Source organism: Diachasmimorpha longicaudata, chromosome 4 (genome assembly GCF_034640455.1).
Source record: "Diachasmimorpha longicaudata isolate KC_UGA_2023 chromosome 4, iyDiaLong2, whole genome shotgun sequence".
NCBI classification, from domain to species: domain Eukaryota; kingdom Metazoa; phylum Arthropoda; class Insecta; order Hymenoptera; family Braconidae; genus Diachasmimorpha; species Diachasmimorpha longicaudata.
Window position 1 is genome coordinate 8,076,134 of NC_087228.1, and position 18,757 is coordinate 8,094,890.

General features: G+C 37.0%; 2 protein-coding genes across 2 annotated transcripts; both read right to left on the minus strand.

Annotated features, from left to right (window-relative positions):
• Window positions 1–2,144: 2,144 nt before the first annotated feature.
• On the minus strand, window positions 2,145–6,549 carry LOC135161816 (uncharacterized). The gene is made up of 10 exons (XM_064119740.1): window positions 6,344–6,549; window positions 5,696–6,000; window positions 5,495–5,642; window positions 5,095–5,303; window positions 4,906–4,966; window positions 4,527–4,574; window positions 4,093–4,407; window positions 3,419–3,723; window positions 3,009–3,156; window positions 2,145–2,607 (listed from the first exon to the last, which is right to left on the minus strand). The coding sequence occupies exons 1-10, from the start codon at window positions 6,528–6,530 to the stop codon at window positions 2,450–2,452; spliced, it is 1,884 nt and encodes a 627-aa protein (XP_063975810.1). The 5' UTR covers window positions 6,531–6,549; the 3' UTR covers window positions 2,145–2,449.
• A 1,381-nt stretch (window positions 6,550–7,930) lies between these two features.
• On the minus strand, window positions 7,931–10,178 carry LOC135161650 (juvenile hormone acid O-methyltransferase-like). Its single transcript, XM_064119410.1, has 4 exons — window positions 9,636–10,178; window positions 8,989–9,293; window positions 8,775–8,922; window positions 7,931–8,522 (listed from the first exon to the last, which is right to left on the minus strand). The coding sequence occupies exons 1-4, from the start codon at window positions 9,820–9,822 to the stop codon at window positions 8,323–8,325; spliced, it is 840 nt and encodes a 279-aa protein (XP_063975480.1). The 5' UTR covers window positions 9,823–10,178; the 3' UTR covers window positions 7,931–8,322.
• Window positions 10,179–18,757: the final 8,579 nt, after the last annotated feature.

The following is an 18,757-nucleotide window of genomic DNA, read 5'->3' on the forward strand; positions in this document are numbered from 1 at the left end:
CTCGATTATTTGTTTCTTTTTCTCCTTCGACCTGGTTCCTTTTTTATTTGACCCGTGTGGGAGGGATTCTGGTGAATGGCGGTAGATTTTTGGTGACGTTTTTTCGTTTTCCATGTGCCAGTCGATGTTGTTAATTCGCTACGCTTTTATTGTTACAATACTGCCGACAATAAGTTATAGCACGCGCTCATCACACGGAGAAAAAAAAATTATGTGTTATTGTACGTAACGATGGGTTAATTTATGTGACACGTAAAAACTCGGGCGAATTAATTTCATTGAACAAAACTCGTAATTTTTTACTTTGTATGAGAAGTTGAAAAATAATATTGAGGACATATTCAAGAAGTCATGTTCTGATTTCTTTAACATAGTGTTTATTTTGAATTTTTTATTGATAAAAAAACGTGAAGTAAAGCCCCGAACTTCTTGAATGGAATCTGTTACAAAGTAGTACAAGTTCAATAAAAAACCAATAGAATATTCCATCGAAGTCCCTGCAGTTTTTATGGATTTTTTTCGTATGTGGATTCACACGAATGACCGTAATTTCTACGACGTATTACTTATGCTTCCCTATTACGTCTTACGTCGTACTTTTTACGTGGCACTTTTTTCTAAAACTTCTTTTTTTCTCCGTGCACTATATAGCTCGTGTGAACATCTATGGAAATTGAATGTCGGTGAAGAGATGAAAATTTTCAAATGCAAAAAACATGCATTTCTCACGTGTTATCCACTAGCATTATATGTATACATAAATATACTTATATATTTTATGATGAAAGTACATAATCGTTAACTGGTAAAAGCGCAATTAATATTGTAAAAACTACTCGTAACAACTCCTCTTATTCGTTGCATTAAGAATTACACCAGTTTTACTTTGTCGAAACAAAAAAAAATTACATTTGTGAAATTTGGAAAAAAAATTCACTTGTCGAAATTGTAGAGGCCATTCTGTCATTGATTTCGGAGGAAATTAAACGCCAATTAAGTGGATGAAAATTTATTGAGACAATGGTGAGAGACATGTTGGTAGAAATCATCCGATAATTTTCCTCTCTGACTCACTTGTGCCTTGCCCTCGAACATCCCCTTCCCCTCAAAAATTTTTCTGTACACGAGAGAAAAAAATGAAAATTTCTCCAAATCCCCTTCTCGATCCGTTTTTCTAGTTAAGTTAAATTATGAAATTAATACGTAATGTGACAAATTTCTTCGATGTTCGATGTTCGCTTCTATCGAGATAAGTGATTATATTTGAATATAATTATGATTATATGGTAAGAGGTGGATTTAAGTGTTAATGCTTATTCATAAGCGTACACATCCACATGTATCATAACTGAGATTGCACTCGCAAATGTATCGATAAAATTATTCGATATTAACAATAAAATAATATGACTTAAATGGATTTTCATGTTGTTGAGGAGCTCCTGGGAGGACAGAGGAAAGGTACCACTTACAATAATTAATAAATCACTTTATTTTTGTCTCAAGGACCCGAATTCACGGTATTCTACTTTCTATTCTGATATGAGAAAAATCAATATGCATTTAGTGCAATTTCTGAATTTTTTACGTCGATCGTCAGAGAAGTTCATCAACATTCAAGACTAATTGAAGACCAAGTTTGTTTTTTAAAGAATATCTCCAAAGCCACGAAAAAGGACAAAATTTTCACAATAACCTTTTTTGTAGGAAAGCAACAGTTCTGCAGAAAAGGTTCAATGAAAATTTTTTCATTGTTTATAGGTTCTACGATATTCATAAAAAAACAAGGCTGGAGATAAGTTAATTTATTTCAGTTTATCACTTCACGATTTTACCAGATCATCCATGATCCAATGGGTTAAAAAAATTAATTACGAGTTTTCGGGGATTGGGGAAAAATTAGGTAAATCCGATCAGTGTTTAGGTAGATCGATAGAAACCACGATAATAGTGCCGACTGTTTTTTCTAGTGATTTAGACTAGTGAAATTGTTACCTGCAGTATAAAATGATGAAGCTACCGTTGTAAGACAATTACGTATGTCACTATTACGATGATCTGTGGATAATAACGAAATATATAAATGGCTATACTGTACTGTAAAATCAAAGTCATCTGGCGTAACATAATAAAATCACCGTTAATAAGATTCTGATCCAAAGAGAAAGATATTTATTTTATTACTCTAATCTTCCGTGGAGTCCAGTTTCAGCATTTTTCTCCCCATTTCCATTACTACTCGACTTCAAGTCTGAATGTCATACATGTTACATCACTGAAACCCAACGGTATTACAGCCGAAAAGCATTACTGACGAATGAACAAAAATGACAAATATTTGTCACATGGAATAATCCATTACCGATAGAATAATTCTTAGAACATTATTACGTATTTAAATTAAATCATAACATACGCAGTCACAGACTATCTTGTTTAATTTCATACTTCATTTATGAAATAGTGCCACCACCAATCTGTATTTATCTACAATTTTTCCATCTTTCATTTTATTTTTTGAAAAGCGTTCGGTAATTTCTTTTCTGTACAGCTTCTTAACGTCATTCGGCATTCGATCGATGAAGGGATCCGTCATCACTAAAGTGTCTGAAACAATGTTCCTCTTATATTTACTGATTTCTTTCTACTTTTATCTTTCAGGCATTTTTAATGCTCCGAACCTATAACGATTAACTATTGGGGTTTTTAGTTATTTCATAGAAAAAGAATTTTCATTAATTTTATCGTAAGTGTTCAGTACAATTTTTCACATCCGGTGGATTGAAGTTCGCTGGCGCAAGTATTATAGTTTCCTATGCAATTGTGTCGATTGTTCCATCTGAATCGCAACCGTTAGAAATACAAATTAAATGTTTTGGCAGCGAATGATAGTTAAAGAATTATTGAAATAATCTTATACCATCACAACAGGACATCGACAATGCACTCCCACATTCAGATGGGAGAATAATTAAGTTATTCTAAGATAAAAAATTAGGTTTCTTTACTTTCAACGTCTTCCATGCTGTCGTAGACGAAAGTCAGCTCTTTGTCAGTGCACGTGATGATTTTTAAGCCTGCTTTCTCCAGCTCATCCTTCACTGTGTTTGCAGCGCTAGGGCATCCGTACAGAGGAGGTAATTGGTGAAATATATCCTTAAAAGTAGTACATGTGGTTGTTAGGGACTCATGGAAAGAAATATTTAGTAAAAATTACAGAACAAATCACAATTCGCAATCGAGGATCGTCTTGTCGTAGTTTTAACAAGAATGGAAAATAAATGAAATGTTCAGGGCATATTCAGATTTATTATCTAGTGCAGTGAAATTGTCACACAATTTTTTCTGGAGAAACTCTTTTAGTAATTCATAAAAATTGTTCAACGGGCGAGATTTGATATTCTATGGCGATTATTACCTCCATGTATTGCTTGTAGCTGGGATGATATTGATACTCCAAGTACAGATCGTACACGTCGTGATGACTGAGGAACATGACAAGTCCCTGGCCTCCTGCCGCGAGCAGCCTAGCTATATTTCTCGTTGTTCGTTGAGTATTGTGAAAAGTGTGTAGATAATAAAATGATATGATATTATTGTATTTTTCAATTTCCGTATTCGGAATTCTCATTTCTCCAATATTGATTGTTGTAAAAGATACTCTTGTCACCCCCTCACAGCACTTCTTGGCGAATTCTGTCATTTGTTCGGACTCCTCACCACCTTCAAGTATGAAAATTCAAAGACTTCAAAAATTGAAAAAAAGTCATGAATTTTAGAATTTTCACCGCTAAACTTGAATACAATTCAGTTTAAAATTAATCCCCAATTTAATCACTATTTCCATTTTCTTAACTTAATAGAAAGTTTCTAAATTTAAAAAATTAGAATCGCTCTGCCAAGTTTAGCAAGTTTTTAGAAATTTAATCCACTTTTTTCCGTCTGTTGCTGCTCGAACATAGAAATTTTTCATCTCCAATTCCATTAAAATTAAAAAATAACTTAAGATCAAAGTCAGACGTTTAGAACAGCTTATAAAAGGTCCACAATAGATGTATATAATTGACGTAATCGTTTCGGGGAAGAACTCACCAACAAGACGAGCATCATTCGCTAAGTTTGGTAGGATGAGATCTTTCATTTGAATGCCACTGCCGCACCCGAGATCAAGACACAGTCCATGCATGTTCTTCAACGTGTCTGAAAATTCTCCGACTAATTCGGCAATTCCTTCATACTGCAGCTTGTTTACCGTGAGGTATTTCTGAGGATCCCTGCGGCGCTTGGTACCATCATTTTCGTCACTCTGATGGTGAGGTTCCATTGTTTTAACCGAGTGAATAACGAATGACGACCGTTTGCCTGCAGCGACGGATTTATTTGTCGAAGAGATGTTACAATTCAATTCTTCTTATATTAAATTGTCCCCACTGTCGCTTCAGTTATCATTATTCATACGAAAGTGGTTATGGCAGGAAAAAAGGGGGAAAACACTTGCTAAAGCCTGCATGTCGACACGATTTCACCTTCATTCTTAGTTGTCTGATACGACTTCGATATAATTGCAACTTCAGCTGTCATAGGTAATGAATTTAAATGAATTCAAACTCATAAAAAATTCCGGATTGAATTTATCACAGACATATTGCAAATGGTTTACATTAGGATGTATCATAAAATTATCGTTTCTTTTTTATATGATTTGAGAATGTTCTTAGAATAGACCAAACGGGGGGAGAATTTTTTTGGAAAAATTCTAGAGCTGGTAAGGTCGGGTTTTTATGATGGTCTGAAAAATTGTCGTAGAAAAACAGGAAAGTCACATTAATGAACAGATTTATAAATGAACAAATGCAATGTATTCATTACGAGGTAATTATTATTTAAACGTAATATTGAAATTACACTGAAGAATAAATTGAAACTTAATCTGTGTACCGTGCCATTTTTCAAGATATACCGTCCCCTTTAAATATGAATGAGAATATTAAACAGATGACGCGTTCCTTTCTTTCAGGAAGTTTAAAATTTAGATCGCTCCAAAGAGTTCCCCTTTATATATTTGACTATTAATAGCTCCAACTACTCTTATTGATTCACTTGATCCAATACTTCAGTAGAAGGTTTTTTGAACATCGCTGTCAGCAGTGAGATGCGAGCCTCGATATTGCAGTTATTGTCATTCTCAATTGATTTTTGGGGGACGTATTCATTCTGGATCCTCTTCTTCAAATCTATTTTGTAATCTTCTTTGAGATCATCAGGCATGCGTTTCAAAAAAGGATTGATAGCCACCATTGAATCTATTCACCACCGTAAAAAAATAAATAATTTGATATTTTTAATGATGGAAATTGGAGAATGATTATCAAAAAATTATGTGCATTGGGTTACGGGCTGGCGTTTGAGTAGTTTTTTTTAATATTTAAAAATCTATCTAATTAATTTTTAATATTGTTTTATAGAGTTGAATTTTTACATTATTTGTACCTACTTGACAGATTATCCAAACTTGAATAAGTAAAAGTTTTCCACCTGTTAGAACAGTGCAGTATTTCAAATCCAACCCCTTCCAAATCTTCTCTCAGCATCTCCTCCGGATTTGAGAAGCCATGGTGGGGGGCAATGAATTTCAGACAATCCTGGAAGAATCGAGTTCATCAAATGAATCTGAAACATTTATGATGAGCTTTACATGCATATGGGCCGCAAATTTTGGATCTTTCTGCTGCTCCAAGTAGATATCGTAGATCATATACTGCGAAACTAGTAGAATGATCGCTTTGCCGTCCGGTCGAAGGAGCTTGTAGATGTTTTCCATCGTGAGCTTCGTATTCCTACACCATTGGAGGCAATAGAACGATACGACGTTATCAAATTGTCCGATCAAATTGTTAGACAGTTTGGGTGTTGCAATGTCTAACTGAAGGAAGCTCAGTTTATTTTCCAGTTTATAATGCTCCCTCGCGTGTTCCACCATATCCTCAGATATATCAGCACCTGGATGTATAAAATTTAAAATTTATTTATTCGAATCCTTTCCAGCCAAACGAATAAATTCAGACAAGACAAAGGGGTTAGTTCATCTTTCACGTCTCCAAAATTCTCAAATATTTTTAAAACTATCTTCAATTGGCCTAATTTTTTACATTGAGAAATGTAAATAAAATATATGGTCCGTATATCATATATGGTACTTGCAGCTTCCAGAACCGAACTGAAATCAAATTGGACTTTTTAAAATTTCAAGAATAAATTCGAAAGAATAAATTAAAATATATCTTGCTCGGTATCCTGATCTTGGGAAATAGAACACTGTTTCTCTGGGCAGAGCAGTCCGTACCAACGATCACGGCATCCTTGTTCACACTTGGAAGGAGTAATTCTCTGGTTACGTTCCCGGGGCCACAGCCAATGTCAATAATGCGTCCACGCATTTCTTTGAACTCCTCGGCGAATTCTTTGATTAAATCATTTACATGGTGGTATGGCATACCATTCGATTTGGCGTATCGTTCCGGATCGTTCATAACTGAAGTCGAAGTAACGATTGTCCTTTCGTCTTCACAACCACCTGTTATAGACTCGTCTATCACAATTAATGTTATCTATTCTGTTTTATCGGGGTTAGCAATACTGAAATTATTTCAATATTAATGTCTGGATATTTAATTGCATATTGACTCGTTGATGGTGAATTAAAAATGTAATTCTCACGTGGAGAGAAATTTTTTATAGAAAGTCAATTGCTGGCCCAGTGAAAGAGGTGAGACAAGGGACTTCACTAAACAGATCAAATGGTCCAAAACAGCATATTTGCAATATTGCGCTCAAAGTTATAAAAATGACCACCAGGTGGCTCCACTGCAGTGTTTGATTTCGTGATGAGATGGCTCGCGGAACTGTGGCCGCCATTACGTTGTACGCTCCTGATGTTGTTTGGAATCCCGCCATTTTCCACAATAACATCGCGGCGTCAGTTCGTTTCAGTGGATCAGTGGATGTGGTGAAATATTCGTCACAGTTAGTGGCAATAGAAGTGAATAGTGAGTGATTGACGGAGCAGTTATTTTAGTGATGTGAAAGGTGAAGTGAATCAACAATAAGTGAACAAACAAAAGATTCTACGAGTTTACTGCATCGTCAATGTTACACCGTATGAAGGTCAGCAATGGCTGGGAGTCCTCCGCGGCTTGGTTGGTGATATCTTATTCCAGCTTTTTTTGTCATCCAGGAGAGGGTGAGTGCACATATTAATTTTATTCAGCGTCTCAGCGTTATCGTGTTACTCTAATTACCCAGAGTACATAATAAGATTGTGGGAAAATGGATTTCTCATCGATTTTACCATTGAAAATCCAATGTACTCGAATCACGTATATAAAATATATTAGATTTAAGCATTTTTCGCTCCGTCCGGGGAGACGTGGCGACAATAACATCGTGACATCACGTACGGCGCACGAACGGTTGCCCTCAAAAGTAAATATTGCGAGTCTGTTTACTGTTGATGTTTCCGTCTCATTTTAACTGCTGTATTTGAGAAACATTTCGGGTGATGTGAGTGTTATACTCGCAGATACTTATAATTATGGGAAGCTCTAGGGTTAGACGGATTTATTGCTTCTATTTTCAACGAAATTTATTGCAAGGTCTCGACGAGAATTTGCAACTGGCCATCCCCGGGGGCATTCAGCCAATTATTTCCATTTTTTGTAAATAATAGTAATTGATGAGCACAAAAAAAATTATGTCAACGCACTAGCTTTGAAAAAAAGCGAATGAATGGTCAATTAATTACGGATTGATTTGGAGAATGAATTGTCAACAGTATTCAATTTATTCTGTCAGCATAATCGGCCCTAACGTACACCAACAAACTGTTTCCATCGGCATTATTGACATTTTTTAGTACGATAGGAATTTGCATGATCGGTAATTGGAGAGAGTTAATGACCAGTAACGTTTTTCCATATTTTATTAATCAATCGTAAACAATATCGACTTTGAGCTGTAACAATCTCACTCATAAATTTGTTTACATGTGACGATATTTTATATTTTTTTTTATAAACAATTATCGGTATTATATCGTTGTGGTGGAGCTAATAAGGTATAATAGCTGTGTTCATGCACCCTATCTATGCCATTTTGACTCCACAACAGCGATATAAATATAAATGGATAAAATATTTGGGAAATTCAACAAGTGCACCTGCACTTAACACCAAAGGTTTACTTCAACCATAATAAATAATTCCTTGACTTCTAAAGTGGGAATAATAAAGCTATGGACTGAGAAGTCTGGTTCCCCCTCTGATCTCATTGGGCATTTGGTGGCTTTCGGAAGTACGCTATCAGCAGGCCGTATCTGTCGAGGACGCTGTAGCTGTTTGACTTACCATTTTTTCTTTCAAAGAGAATTTTATTTTTGGCTATTTCTTTAGTCACTTCTTCTTTGTAGTCGTCTTTGAGATTATCTGGGATGCGGTTCAGGAAGGGATTCACTGCAAGAATATGATCTGGAAGAATTTTCTTTTTGTTATTTCATTCTGGTTTACATATTTGATTTTAATTAAACTGGGAGGTTGTCATTCAAAGAGCTAATTTGGTTACAAATATTGGAGCGGATTACGAAGGACTTTTTCGTTAAAATACTCGAATATTCTTAATTAAAGTGAGTGCAGTGAATAGGCGAATTTTGCTTTTAAAGCTCAAAGTTTAATGAGACGAAAAATATTGGGTAAACTTTTGATGAAATGAAAATAATTTACTTTGCAGAATTTCCAAGCTCTCAAATACGAAGGTTTTCTCCCTATTACTGCAGTGCAGTACCTCGAAGCCAACTTCCTCGAGTGTTTTCTTCATAGTTGCTCTTGGATTCGGGCAGCTGTGATAGGGTGGAATATACTTTCCAACATCCTGATAAGATGAGAATTTTAAGAAAATCGCGAAACCATAGACATAGAATAATCAATTAGTAATTACCTCCATGTAGGGCTGGTATCGGGGATTCTTCTGGAGTTTCATGTAGGCGTCGAAGCCATTGTTGTAAGATAGAAACATTACGAGACCTCGACCTCCTGGTCGAAGAAGTTTATAAATATTTTCAGTAGTGCGCCTCATGTTCTGGCACCAATGGAGACAGTAGAAGGACAAAACGTTATCATAATATCCCACTTGTTGCTTTGCAAAATCTTTGGATTCTATGTCCATGTGAATGAAGGACATACGCCCTTCATTTTTATATTTATTTCTCGCGAAAATGAGCATTTCTTCGGAAATATCAGCACCTGAAGGGAAAATTTGATGATTGCTTGTCTTCTTGTTTTCTTTTTCAATTCTATATATTTTTTCTTATCAAATTTCATTGGGTTTGATCACATATGAAAATGAAATTAAAATTAATTTCACATTTTTATCCGTAAATTGATTTGCTAAAATCCTGCACATTAAAGGTTGTCAATGCAGTTCATTTAGTGTCAGGTGTCGCGGCATTACATCATGAAAATAATCGGTTAAATAAATAGTAAATAGCATGAATTTTACTCTACGTCCAGATCAGGCAACTTAACCAAAAATTCAAATAATCGGTTTGATTTTGTTATTCTCTTTGAATGGACAAATGTACATACCAACAATAGTAGCATTGTCCCCCAGTTTGGGGAGTATCAGTTCCTTGGTGACATTACCCGGACCACAGCCAATATCAATACATCTACCCTGCATTTTTCCCAACTCGTCAGTGAATTCTTCAATCACTTCACGGGCATCTCGCCTCTGCATGTCACTCGACTCCGTATACTTTTCTGTACTGTTCATGGTAGTCAAATACTTTGAATAGTTCAATAAATTTGAATAATATAAAAAGACTGTAGAAGCCCACTGAGTTTATTAGCAAAATCAAAATGTCGAGATATTTAATGATATTCAATAATTTGAGAGCCGCTCTCACAACGGACAATGAGACCATCATATTCCGGGCGGCTGTATTTATGCGCTACTAATTTCCACCTCTCGTCGACTCTTCCATTCTTATGATTTTTATTTTTATTTTTGAACCCGGACCCCTGACGTCTTACATTGGGTCTTACAACTCGGACCCCTTGACGTCTTTTCCTAAATGCCGTCAACCGAATAACACGGGAGATAAGAGATAATATGAAAAAGGTACATCTTGGTGAATGCACAATTGGTGATACCATACTATTTGATCATTTTTTTGTGACGAGTTAAACGTAAAAATATGACCTTAGGTAAGCACTTTTGTGGTGATATACGAGTAGTTACACTGGAGGAACCATTTCATTGTAGAGGGACTGTCATTGATGACGTTTTCAGTGTATAAGTGTCGGGGCCTATGAGGATGCTTATTTAGCAGGTTGTCAGAAAAAATTGCGAGTTATTTTTTTTTCATGGGTTAAATTTGTGGAAAATTTAGTCTCAAGGATGTCTAAACATATATTGAAGTTCCCTCTGCCTCATATAATAAAAATTTTTGAGATCCATTAATTTATCAGGTAAAATACATGAGAAAAATTTAAAAATATCCACCTCTTCGCGATTTTGACAATCACTTAAGTTTTTTACACATTAATTCCCACCGGCATTCAAATTTGTAAAATTCGAGTGAAAATTGAATACTATATTTAACAGCATTAATTTCTATTCTTGTATTCACGTGAAATTGAAATTAAAAAAATAGCAATTAGCCGTCGTAAAAAATTAGTAGTGATTTTACTAAATGAAAAGAAAAAAAGGATGATCCATTTTCTTTTCTATTTTTAGTTCACTGGTTTCATCTTGAAAATCAAGATTAACGCTCTGTCAATTACATAACAATATCTTTAAATTTCATGGTAGGTCATAAACCTGTGGATCATTCCAGGTCATCACCCTCACAGCGAGTAAGTTAAAGGGCTTTAGATATGATTAGATATTTATGACTAAACCCTTCAATATCTCTCCTCCAAATTTAAAAAAGTTTAGTAAGATTTTTGTCTGCGAATGAAAGTCTTGTACTTGGCTGAAATGATACAAGATATATAATATATATTTTCTCGTGCATCAATTTTATTTAATACAAATAAAGTGGTAGGAATTCTAATTCGGGTCGTAGTTAATGGTAAACTATGAGGGTCAGTTGTTATGAATTATTTTCATTAGTGGAATCCAATGGATTAGTACCATTGAGCGCATCCCATTGTTACTCCATTGATGAAAGTCTAATTCTGAGGCGCATTTGGGAAGTTGTAAAACCAGTTTGGTGATCCTTTTGTGTTCCAACAAATGTAACTGACCTACGCTAGTGGTACCCTGTGGTGACAAACAGGTTTTTCCAAATCTATTATACTATTGTCACTGGTGGAATGTCGTTTATGAGGCATATTTTAATACAATGAAGGACAAGTCTCTGAAATATTTTGAAGAATCATGAGCTATTTGATAAGCGAAGAATTTTTTTCCTTCCACACGGAAAGAAATTTTGGATAAAAATTAGAGCAGGAGAGGGTGAAACGTGGAACGAAATGACAATCAACCATTTTTAGGGGAAGTTTTGTTGGAAAAATTCGCCTTGGGAGGGTAATTTTTCTGATAAAACTAACCTCCATCCCTCATTTTACCCCCTGGAAGTCTAATTTTTCCTGGAAAATTTCTTTTTCCGTGTAATTAATTTTCTTTTGTCACCTGAATTAAAAAAGAATCTTCCAGACAAAAGGAAAAATGGTTTATTTTTATTTAATATCATTTATTTTGGGATATATGACGATCTGGCCAATGTCCAACGATTCTCAACGGACACACGATGCAAGTGAGACCACGATAATCTCGTTTCCTTTCCCAGTAAGTGCATTATAACTCTCGTAGCTGTTCACCCGGGTCAGAACCGTATGCGACTCATGCAATATGTTTGATTAATAATTAGAGCACTTTCCCAGGGTATCCCTGCCACCTCGTTCCTCTCGGTGTCTGCTACCTTCCCTTCTGGATCAGTAACTACCATAACCGAGACTTCTGGAGTTTCAGGTTTCAAGTACAAAAGAATTATTAACGTTTGGACAGTGTCATTTATATTTTTTCTTTTGGTCTGTGATGTTTGAGGAATATTTATCTTCGTGTAGGAAAAATCCGCATTTTCTTAGTTTCATTCTGAGATTGTGGCACATTCCCTTAATCACGTCCGCACTCCAATGTCTTGAGATCTCTTCGTCCATGTAAATGCAAATATGGCGGGGAAATCACAACGATCAATGAGACAGTCGTCGAGGTATAAATAGATTTTAGAATAGAATTTTGTCTTGTAGATTATCTGATTGACACACAGGTCATTCTTACCCGTAGATCACTAAAATATCTAGTGGGTTAGGTCAGTTCTGTTGGTTTTTGAAAACCCGTTTTATCGTGCATTAAATACACCAGGAAAGAAAAAAAATTTGACTTTCAAAAAACTACATCAATTATTCAATTATTCAACGGTTCGATGCAACTTCAATTTTTCCTGTACAAATCAAATATTCACAAATTTTTCGACTCTACGTTTATGCATCTCCCTCTTCTCCAGTCTTATCTCCATTCCCCATGTATTTGGCTTTCGGACATCGGCCCCTATTTACGTATGCACTGTCACACTCCATACACCATCCTAACCACCCTTTTCCCCCATCCCCACTTATCCACCTCCGCATATTTCACTTTTCTCTGAGTTATTAGTTTTTCTCTACTCTCCTGCATCACAGTGACACTTTTATTTCCCAGACAAATATTTTTTTTTTCCCCTTCATCATGGAAAAAGTAAAATGAGTTGGGAATGAAAGGAAAGAAAAAAAAAATTATTAATTAAAAATGGGGAAAATATTTTGCATTACAAAACGAGGGAAAAATAGGGAAATAAAATTGTGACACATTTACTTCTTATATTTTTTATCAAGCCCTTTTACATCTTCTCTGTATTCCATTTTTCTCATGGGCCCTCTCAGTGAGCCGTCCGTTCCTCTTTTTCCCATGGTTGCACTAGAGAGCGGACAGGCACCTCTTTTCAGAAAAGCAACAAAGAAAGGCGAGGCGTTTCGCATACTATCCGAGGGAAAAAGGTAAAGCTCTCTCATCCAACCTCACTATTTTCCCTCTCTTTTACTCTTTCCTCCCTGCAGATTTTCACAGTTTTACTCAGCAGAGTGAAGTGAACGTTTCGAGGGGTAAAAGGCGACTATAGTGGAGACGATGAGGGAGAGAGAATGGGGGTACGATGGAATAAAAAGAGGTACGGGGATTTAGGTAGCCGGTTCGTTCGCGCGAAAACCACAAGCATCCGATACTCGATCAGCTGCTGTAGAGAAGCGAATGGAAGTGGACTGAGTGTCGAAGTAAAAACTCCTCTCTGAGAAAGATGGATGTGCTTCTCCAGAAACACTGATAGATAGCTGACAATTTTTCACCCCATTTTCATTCTCACCCAAAAATTTAAACTATTTTTAATGCTGGATGAGGGATATGGTATGGGATTTTTTCAGCACACTGTGGGGTAATGGAACAGGGCATCACATTGACGTTATTCGGATTGTTTATATTAACAGTCGGTGGAACAGAAATTGTTTTTAACTACAATAATAATTTTATTCGGATTTTAAATTGAAGTAAAAATCGCGTAGTAAATTTTCTAATTTAAAATCATGAAAATTAATATTTTCATTGGTTTTCATTCTTGTAAATATTGTTCATAATTGTCACATGATTTACAAAATACTCCAGTCGATTGATTCGAGAATGTAATGAAGATTGCCACCGTCGATTGCCCGATGTTTACGCGACTCATCGATTCCACCCTCTGCCCACTCATCCCCCCGTCATCCATCTGCTACAGCTTCCCAAAATTCACTCGTCAGTCATTTGGAAATTTTGACTTTAATCGTGGCAATCTAAAGTTTCATCCCCCAACGTCATGAATATAGATGACGACTACAGTGGTAGCTTCCGGTTATAACGTTTCACAACTCTTCTCTACGTTAACATTTAGGTCCTCCTCGTTTTGGCTTTCTTCTTCTTCCTCCCCGGTTACTATGACGTCGTAACGTCTTTTTAATTGGGTTATCGTGAAAAGTCTGTCCTCCCGTTTCATCCCCATTCCCTCCTACTCTACCCTTTAATGGGAAAAAGCTTTTTCGTACTCCAACGCCAATGTATTTTACCAGATATTCAATGAGACGTATATTTTAAGCTCGTGTATTTTCTCGTGGATTATTATTCATTTGAAAGTTATTATATAATTTTGTTCTTACTTCGATGATAAACTTGAAAATTTCCGGAATGTGTCAGTATTTTTTCACTTTTATTTCTGTAATAATTTCCGGGTAAAAATTCATCGGTACAAATTACGTAAATTGTTTCGTAATTGTTACGGAATATTTATCTACGTACGATGTTGTTTATGTGTAACATAAAGTTACCCTCAATTACACGTGAAATATTTGCCACATTTTATATTTCGTATTTTTATTTTTTTATTTTCGTGCAAGTTTCCTTTTGAAGCGCAAGAAAAGAATGACATAAGCCTCCTTGAATCCAAAGTACATCGATGAAAATATACAGTATCACCCGGTATGCCTGTGTTGGTCTATCGGAAAACACTGAGTGAGATATATGGTTAGATTATGCGAGATGGTGTTTCCAGAGTCGAACAGCCCTATTCTACGCTCCGTCAATTATGCTAATTTCGATTGCCATGAGATTAATGGAAGACGTCGTCTTCTTGCGGTTCGAGTGGAAACCTAAAACGTTTGGAACGATATTGCCGAAGATATAACTGAGGCTGTTATCCACTTTTCCACATTCACGTTCAATCATCCATTGGACGAGGAAAATATTCCTTAAAAAATTAAAATCATCGTATTAAATTATTTGAAATTATCAGGGAATTCTCAAAAATTGTTTAGTTCCCCAGTGAGTAAACAAATTTGCCTTTGCAGATGTGTAGGTGCATCTTGGATGGGAAAATCATTAATTGATTTTATTGATTGTAAAATGAATTAAAAACTACCAAAATATTGATTGAAATTGAAATTGTGTGAAAAAGTCGACAACAATGTCAGATTGGATAGGTAAATGTTCGTGTGTTGGGGGATGAAATAGGGTGGGGGGGGGGGTGTCCAGGGGATGAGTGTTGGAGTTTTAGGATACAGTACATAGTCGGATAGACGACGGCTGGGATTCGTGGTGGAATGTATCGGAAACTGGAAGACGTAGGTCGGCTTTTCAGAGGGTGAGGTGTGCAGAGAGGTGGGAAAAGAGCACAGCGTGAGGCGCAGAAAGGAAAGGGAAGTCGTGGAAGGAGTAGATGAGGGCGCAATGGGGATGAAGGGGGGGGGAGAGGGCAATGCGGGAGATAGAAACGGAGGGAGAGATCCAAATGGGAGAGAAAGGTATATAGAAACTCCAGGAGTTTGTGGAGGGGCTTGCGGGGGGGGGAGGAGGAGGAGGAGGAAAAGGGGAATGGAGAACTGGCGACACAGGCACATCAATAATACATGTCGTCTGCCTCTCCCCTTCTTCTCCTCTTGCGCTTTACCGCCACCTCTATATCTCCTTCGCATCTTAAAGTTATAACTGGCTCTGACGTCGGTGACCCGACTGATCTATCCTCCGTCTCCACCTCCTCCCTTTTCAACTCTTATTGTGCTCTTCTTTTTATTTTTTCCCCTTTTTCTGCTTGTCATAATTTTCATTTTTTACCCCACTTGGATCTCTTGATTTTCACTCATTGTCACTGGAAATACGCGAACTTTGGCATGGAAAAAAAATAATTTCGTCAAGGATTCAGTGGGGACAGGGTGGGGATGGTATTTATAGGTGTTGCAGGTGAGCAGAGAAACATTGTTGAACAATCATTCACATGGAGGGATATATTCAGTAAAAATTACGGAATTCAGTTCACTGAGGAAAAAGGGAATTTGTTCGGTTGAGGAAATTTTTTGAGAGTTGATAAAAATGGCAAATATTAATTGTAATTAAGAAAAATTTAGTTAAATGAAATTTTCGTTTGATCAGTTGAATTTTTTCTATCAATTTTTTTTCCGAGAAAATATAAAAATCCATACAGTCGCTCGAAGAAAATATCCGTCATTTAAAATGGATGGATTTAGGTGGGATATAGCAGCGAAAGGGGAAGGAAGGGAGGGCGCGAGGATGGAAAACTCGGTGGGGTGTACGGGGAGGGAGTTATGGGGGAGGGTATCAGTATATGGGCTGCTACGAGGGGGTGGAGTGGAGGTGCAAGGGGGGTAGGTGAAAAGGCTCGGGGTGTGCTTCTGAAAGTCGTGGACGGTGGTTGGCGGGTGGTACTTCCACCATTGCGGGTAAAAACCCTGTAGACTCAGTCCTTCTCACTCTTTTTCTCCTGTGTTGAGGATTTAAGGGAGACATTTTAAATGGATGGTTCTCTTTTCTCTCTTTTTCTTTCATATTACTTTTTCTTATTCACCCCGGGTACTCCTAGGGGGAAACGTGCGGTATAATATTCAGTACTCATCTTATTTTTTTTATTTTTCTTTTTAAAAATGATCTTTCTTGTGTCATTTTTTAAATATTATATTTTATATTATATTATATTTTTAGTTTTGTGAAAATAATGGTAGGATACCTTCCTCAACTCTAAGGGAGAATAAAAATTTATAAAAAATCGGTGGATAATTTTTTATATATATAAGGACAATTATTGTTGTTAACTATTTGAACAAATTTTTATTTTCGCGTTTTGTAGGAAAGCATTTTTTTATTTGTATGAAAATTTAGTGGTGACTTGGGGCAATTGGTAATTTATTTGTTGGCTTCCATTGAAAAAAAATATAGAAATAATTTTCAAGTTTTATTCTTTAACAAGAAAATGAAATAACAATACCAGATGTATTGATTGAATTTTTTTTATTTCATTCAATCGATTTTCCCATAGACTACCGGGAAATCGGTATTGTAACCCAGTGGAATGTACAAGGTGGTCGCAAGCTCGTAACTCGAGCTTTATTTTCGATATAACACGGGATTAATGGGGGTAACGTAGCTAGTCCTCGAGAAGGCAATACACCCCGCATCCCCTTTTTATCTCGTATCCTCGCATCTCCCTGCCATATCCCACATGATGCCAGTAGTAAAGCCTCACTCTGTTCAGACACACGGCAAGCGCTGGCTCAAACTATTGCGAATGGGAGAATAAGGAAAAAGCATTCGAGACGAATTTTCGAAAGCAACTGAGAACGAATTGTGATTCTCACTGTTTAAACTCTAGTCTCTAGTTAACATTGGTTATTCATCTTTTGTAAATTTTGATTGAGGGACAGTTCTTGGAGTTTCGCCGAATTTTATAAAAGAAAAATTAGCCAACTCGTCGAGTTTCTCATCAATTATACGATGAAAATCACTTAAAATGAGGAATTCCCCGGTAAAAAGGTTTTTGAATTTCCATTAATTTGGAATTTCGACAATGAATACATTTCACTTCAAAAATTTCCACTGAACAATTCAACAATATTTACTATTTCTCTAACGTATTATAAAATTTAAAAAATAATCGTCTCTTGCGTCTCCAAAATGTCGGATCCGCACAACAATTCGAATATATTTCATTGGCAAAAACATCTGGACCAATCGTTTCGCATTTCCCCCCAACAGCCAATCCCAGAGTTTCCCGAATTGAAATGTACCTCACCCCCTCAGGTGTACAATCCCACAAATTCTCCTATTCGTCCCTGATATCCCTACACCTTCAATTCCCCCGAGTTTCCCGTATTTGCGAATTTCATTGGTCTCTGACTGTCGCATTGGCCAATGGCAAATGCCGAGTGTTTTCCCCTCCCCTGTCCTCCTCGCAAACGTAAAAGAGGAGCGAACATCGAGGGGGGGGGGAACTGAGAGGGAATGAGGGGTGAAAGCGAGGTAACGCCCCGGAGAGGCTTGGGATCGTATAAACCCCCCCTTGTACCTCACTACCAACTCACCACCCTCTCTGCGGTGGTGGGAGACGACGAGAGTTGGTCTTCGATCCGAGAAAGAGACGGTGAAAGTGGGAGAGAGAGTTAGTGAGGAGGGAAAGACCTGGAGTATTCTGGCATCGATGCCACAAGGAGGTAGACACACTCGGCAGAAGCACTTAAACCCTCCCCTCGTTGTACCTCATACCCCCACCAACCCCTTGCCCCTACCTTTATCCCACGGTACATTTCCACTCGTCCGAATGCTCCCATTCTCCCTTCCTCCCTTCCCATTTCCACCGGTCCTCCCCCGTTGTGAGAGGTTCTCCGGGAATATGAAGATTTTTCTCGCGGCTTATTTTATTACTTTTTTTTTTTTTTCTTTTTCACCCTGTCCCTCTCACTCTGGTTGCAATCGCCCCTACTATCGTCTCTGGCAGATGCTAACGCCTCGTGAAACACGGCGAAGAGAGAATTGGTGCAGGATGAGAAAAGAGAGGAGATAAGGGGGGCGAGGAGGGGGAAGTACTGAGTAGGAAGCCGCTCAACGTGAGAGCATGGATTTTCCTTCGTTGATTGCATATCCGGTTTTGGCAGACAAATTTACTCGCTTAAATTACGGTGGGAGGGGGAAGGTTGCCAGGGATGCGAGACAATTTCTAGGAGTAATGCAGGTGGAATAGGGAGGATTAAGGGTAAGAGTGGATGTTTATTCTATTTTCGGATTGAATAAAAGTGAAATAACGGGGTGGGGGGAGGGAGGAATGTTTTTTTGGAGATGATTATTTGATGGAGTATTT

Bases quoted from the DNA above. Each gene is read 5' to 3' on its own strand.
- LOC135161650 (XM_064119410.1), bottom strand. From the start codon at position 9,822: ATGAACAGTACAGAAAAGTATACGGAGTCGAGTGACATGCAGAGGCGA. The intron at 8,923-8,988 runs GTAATTACTAAT...TCATCTTATCAG, and splicing joins GATACCAGCCCTACATGGAG to GATGTTGGAAAGTATATTCC. The intron at 8,523-8,774 runs GTAAATTATTTT...AAATTCTTCCAG, and splicing joins GAGCTTGGAAATTCTGCAAA to ATCATATTCTTGCAGTGAAT.
- LOC135161816 (XM_064119740.1), bottom strand. From the start codon at position 6,530: ATGAACGATCCGGAACGATACGCCAAATCGAATGGTATGCCATACCAC. The intron at 5,304-5,494 runs GTAGGTACAAAT...GGTGGTGAATAG, and splicing joins AAGTTTGGATAATCTGTCAA to ATTCAATGGTGGCTATCAAT. The intron at 2,608-3,008 runs GTAAAGAAACCT...ACATTGTTTCAG, and splicing joins CAGCATGGAAGACGTTGAAA to ACACTTTAGTGATGACGGAT.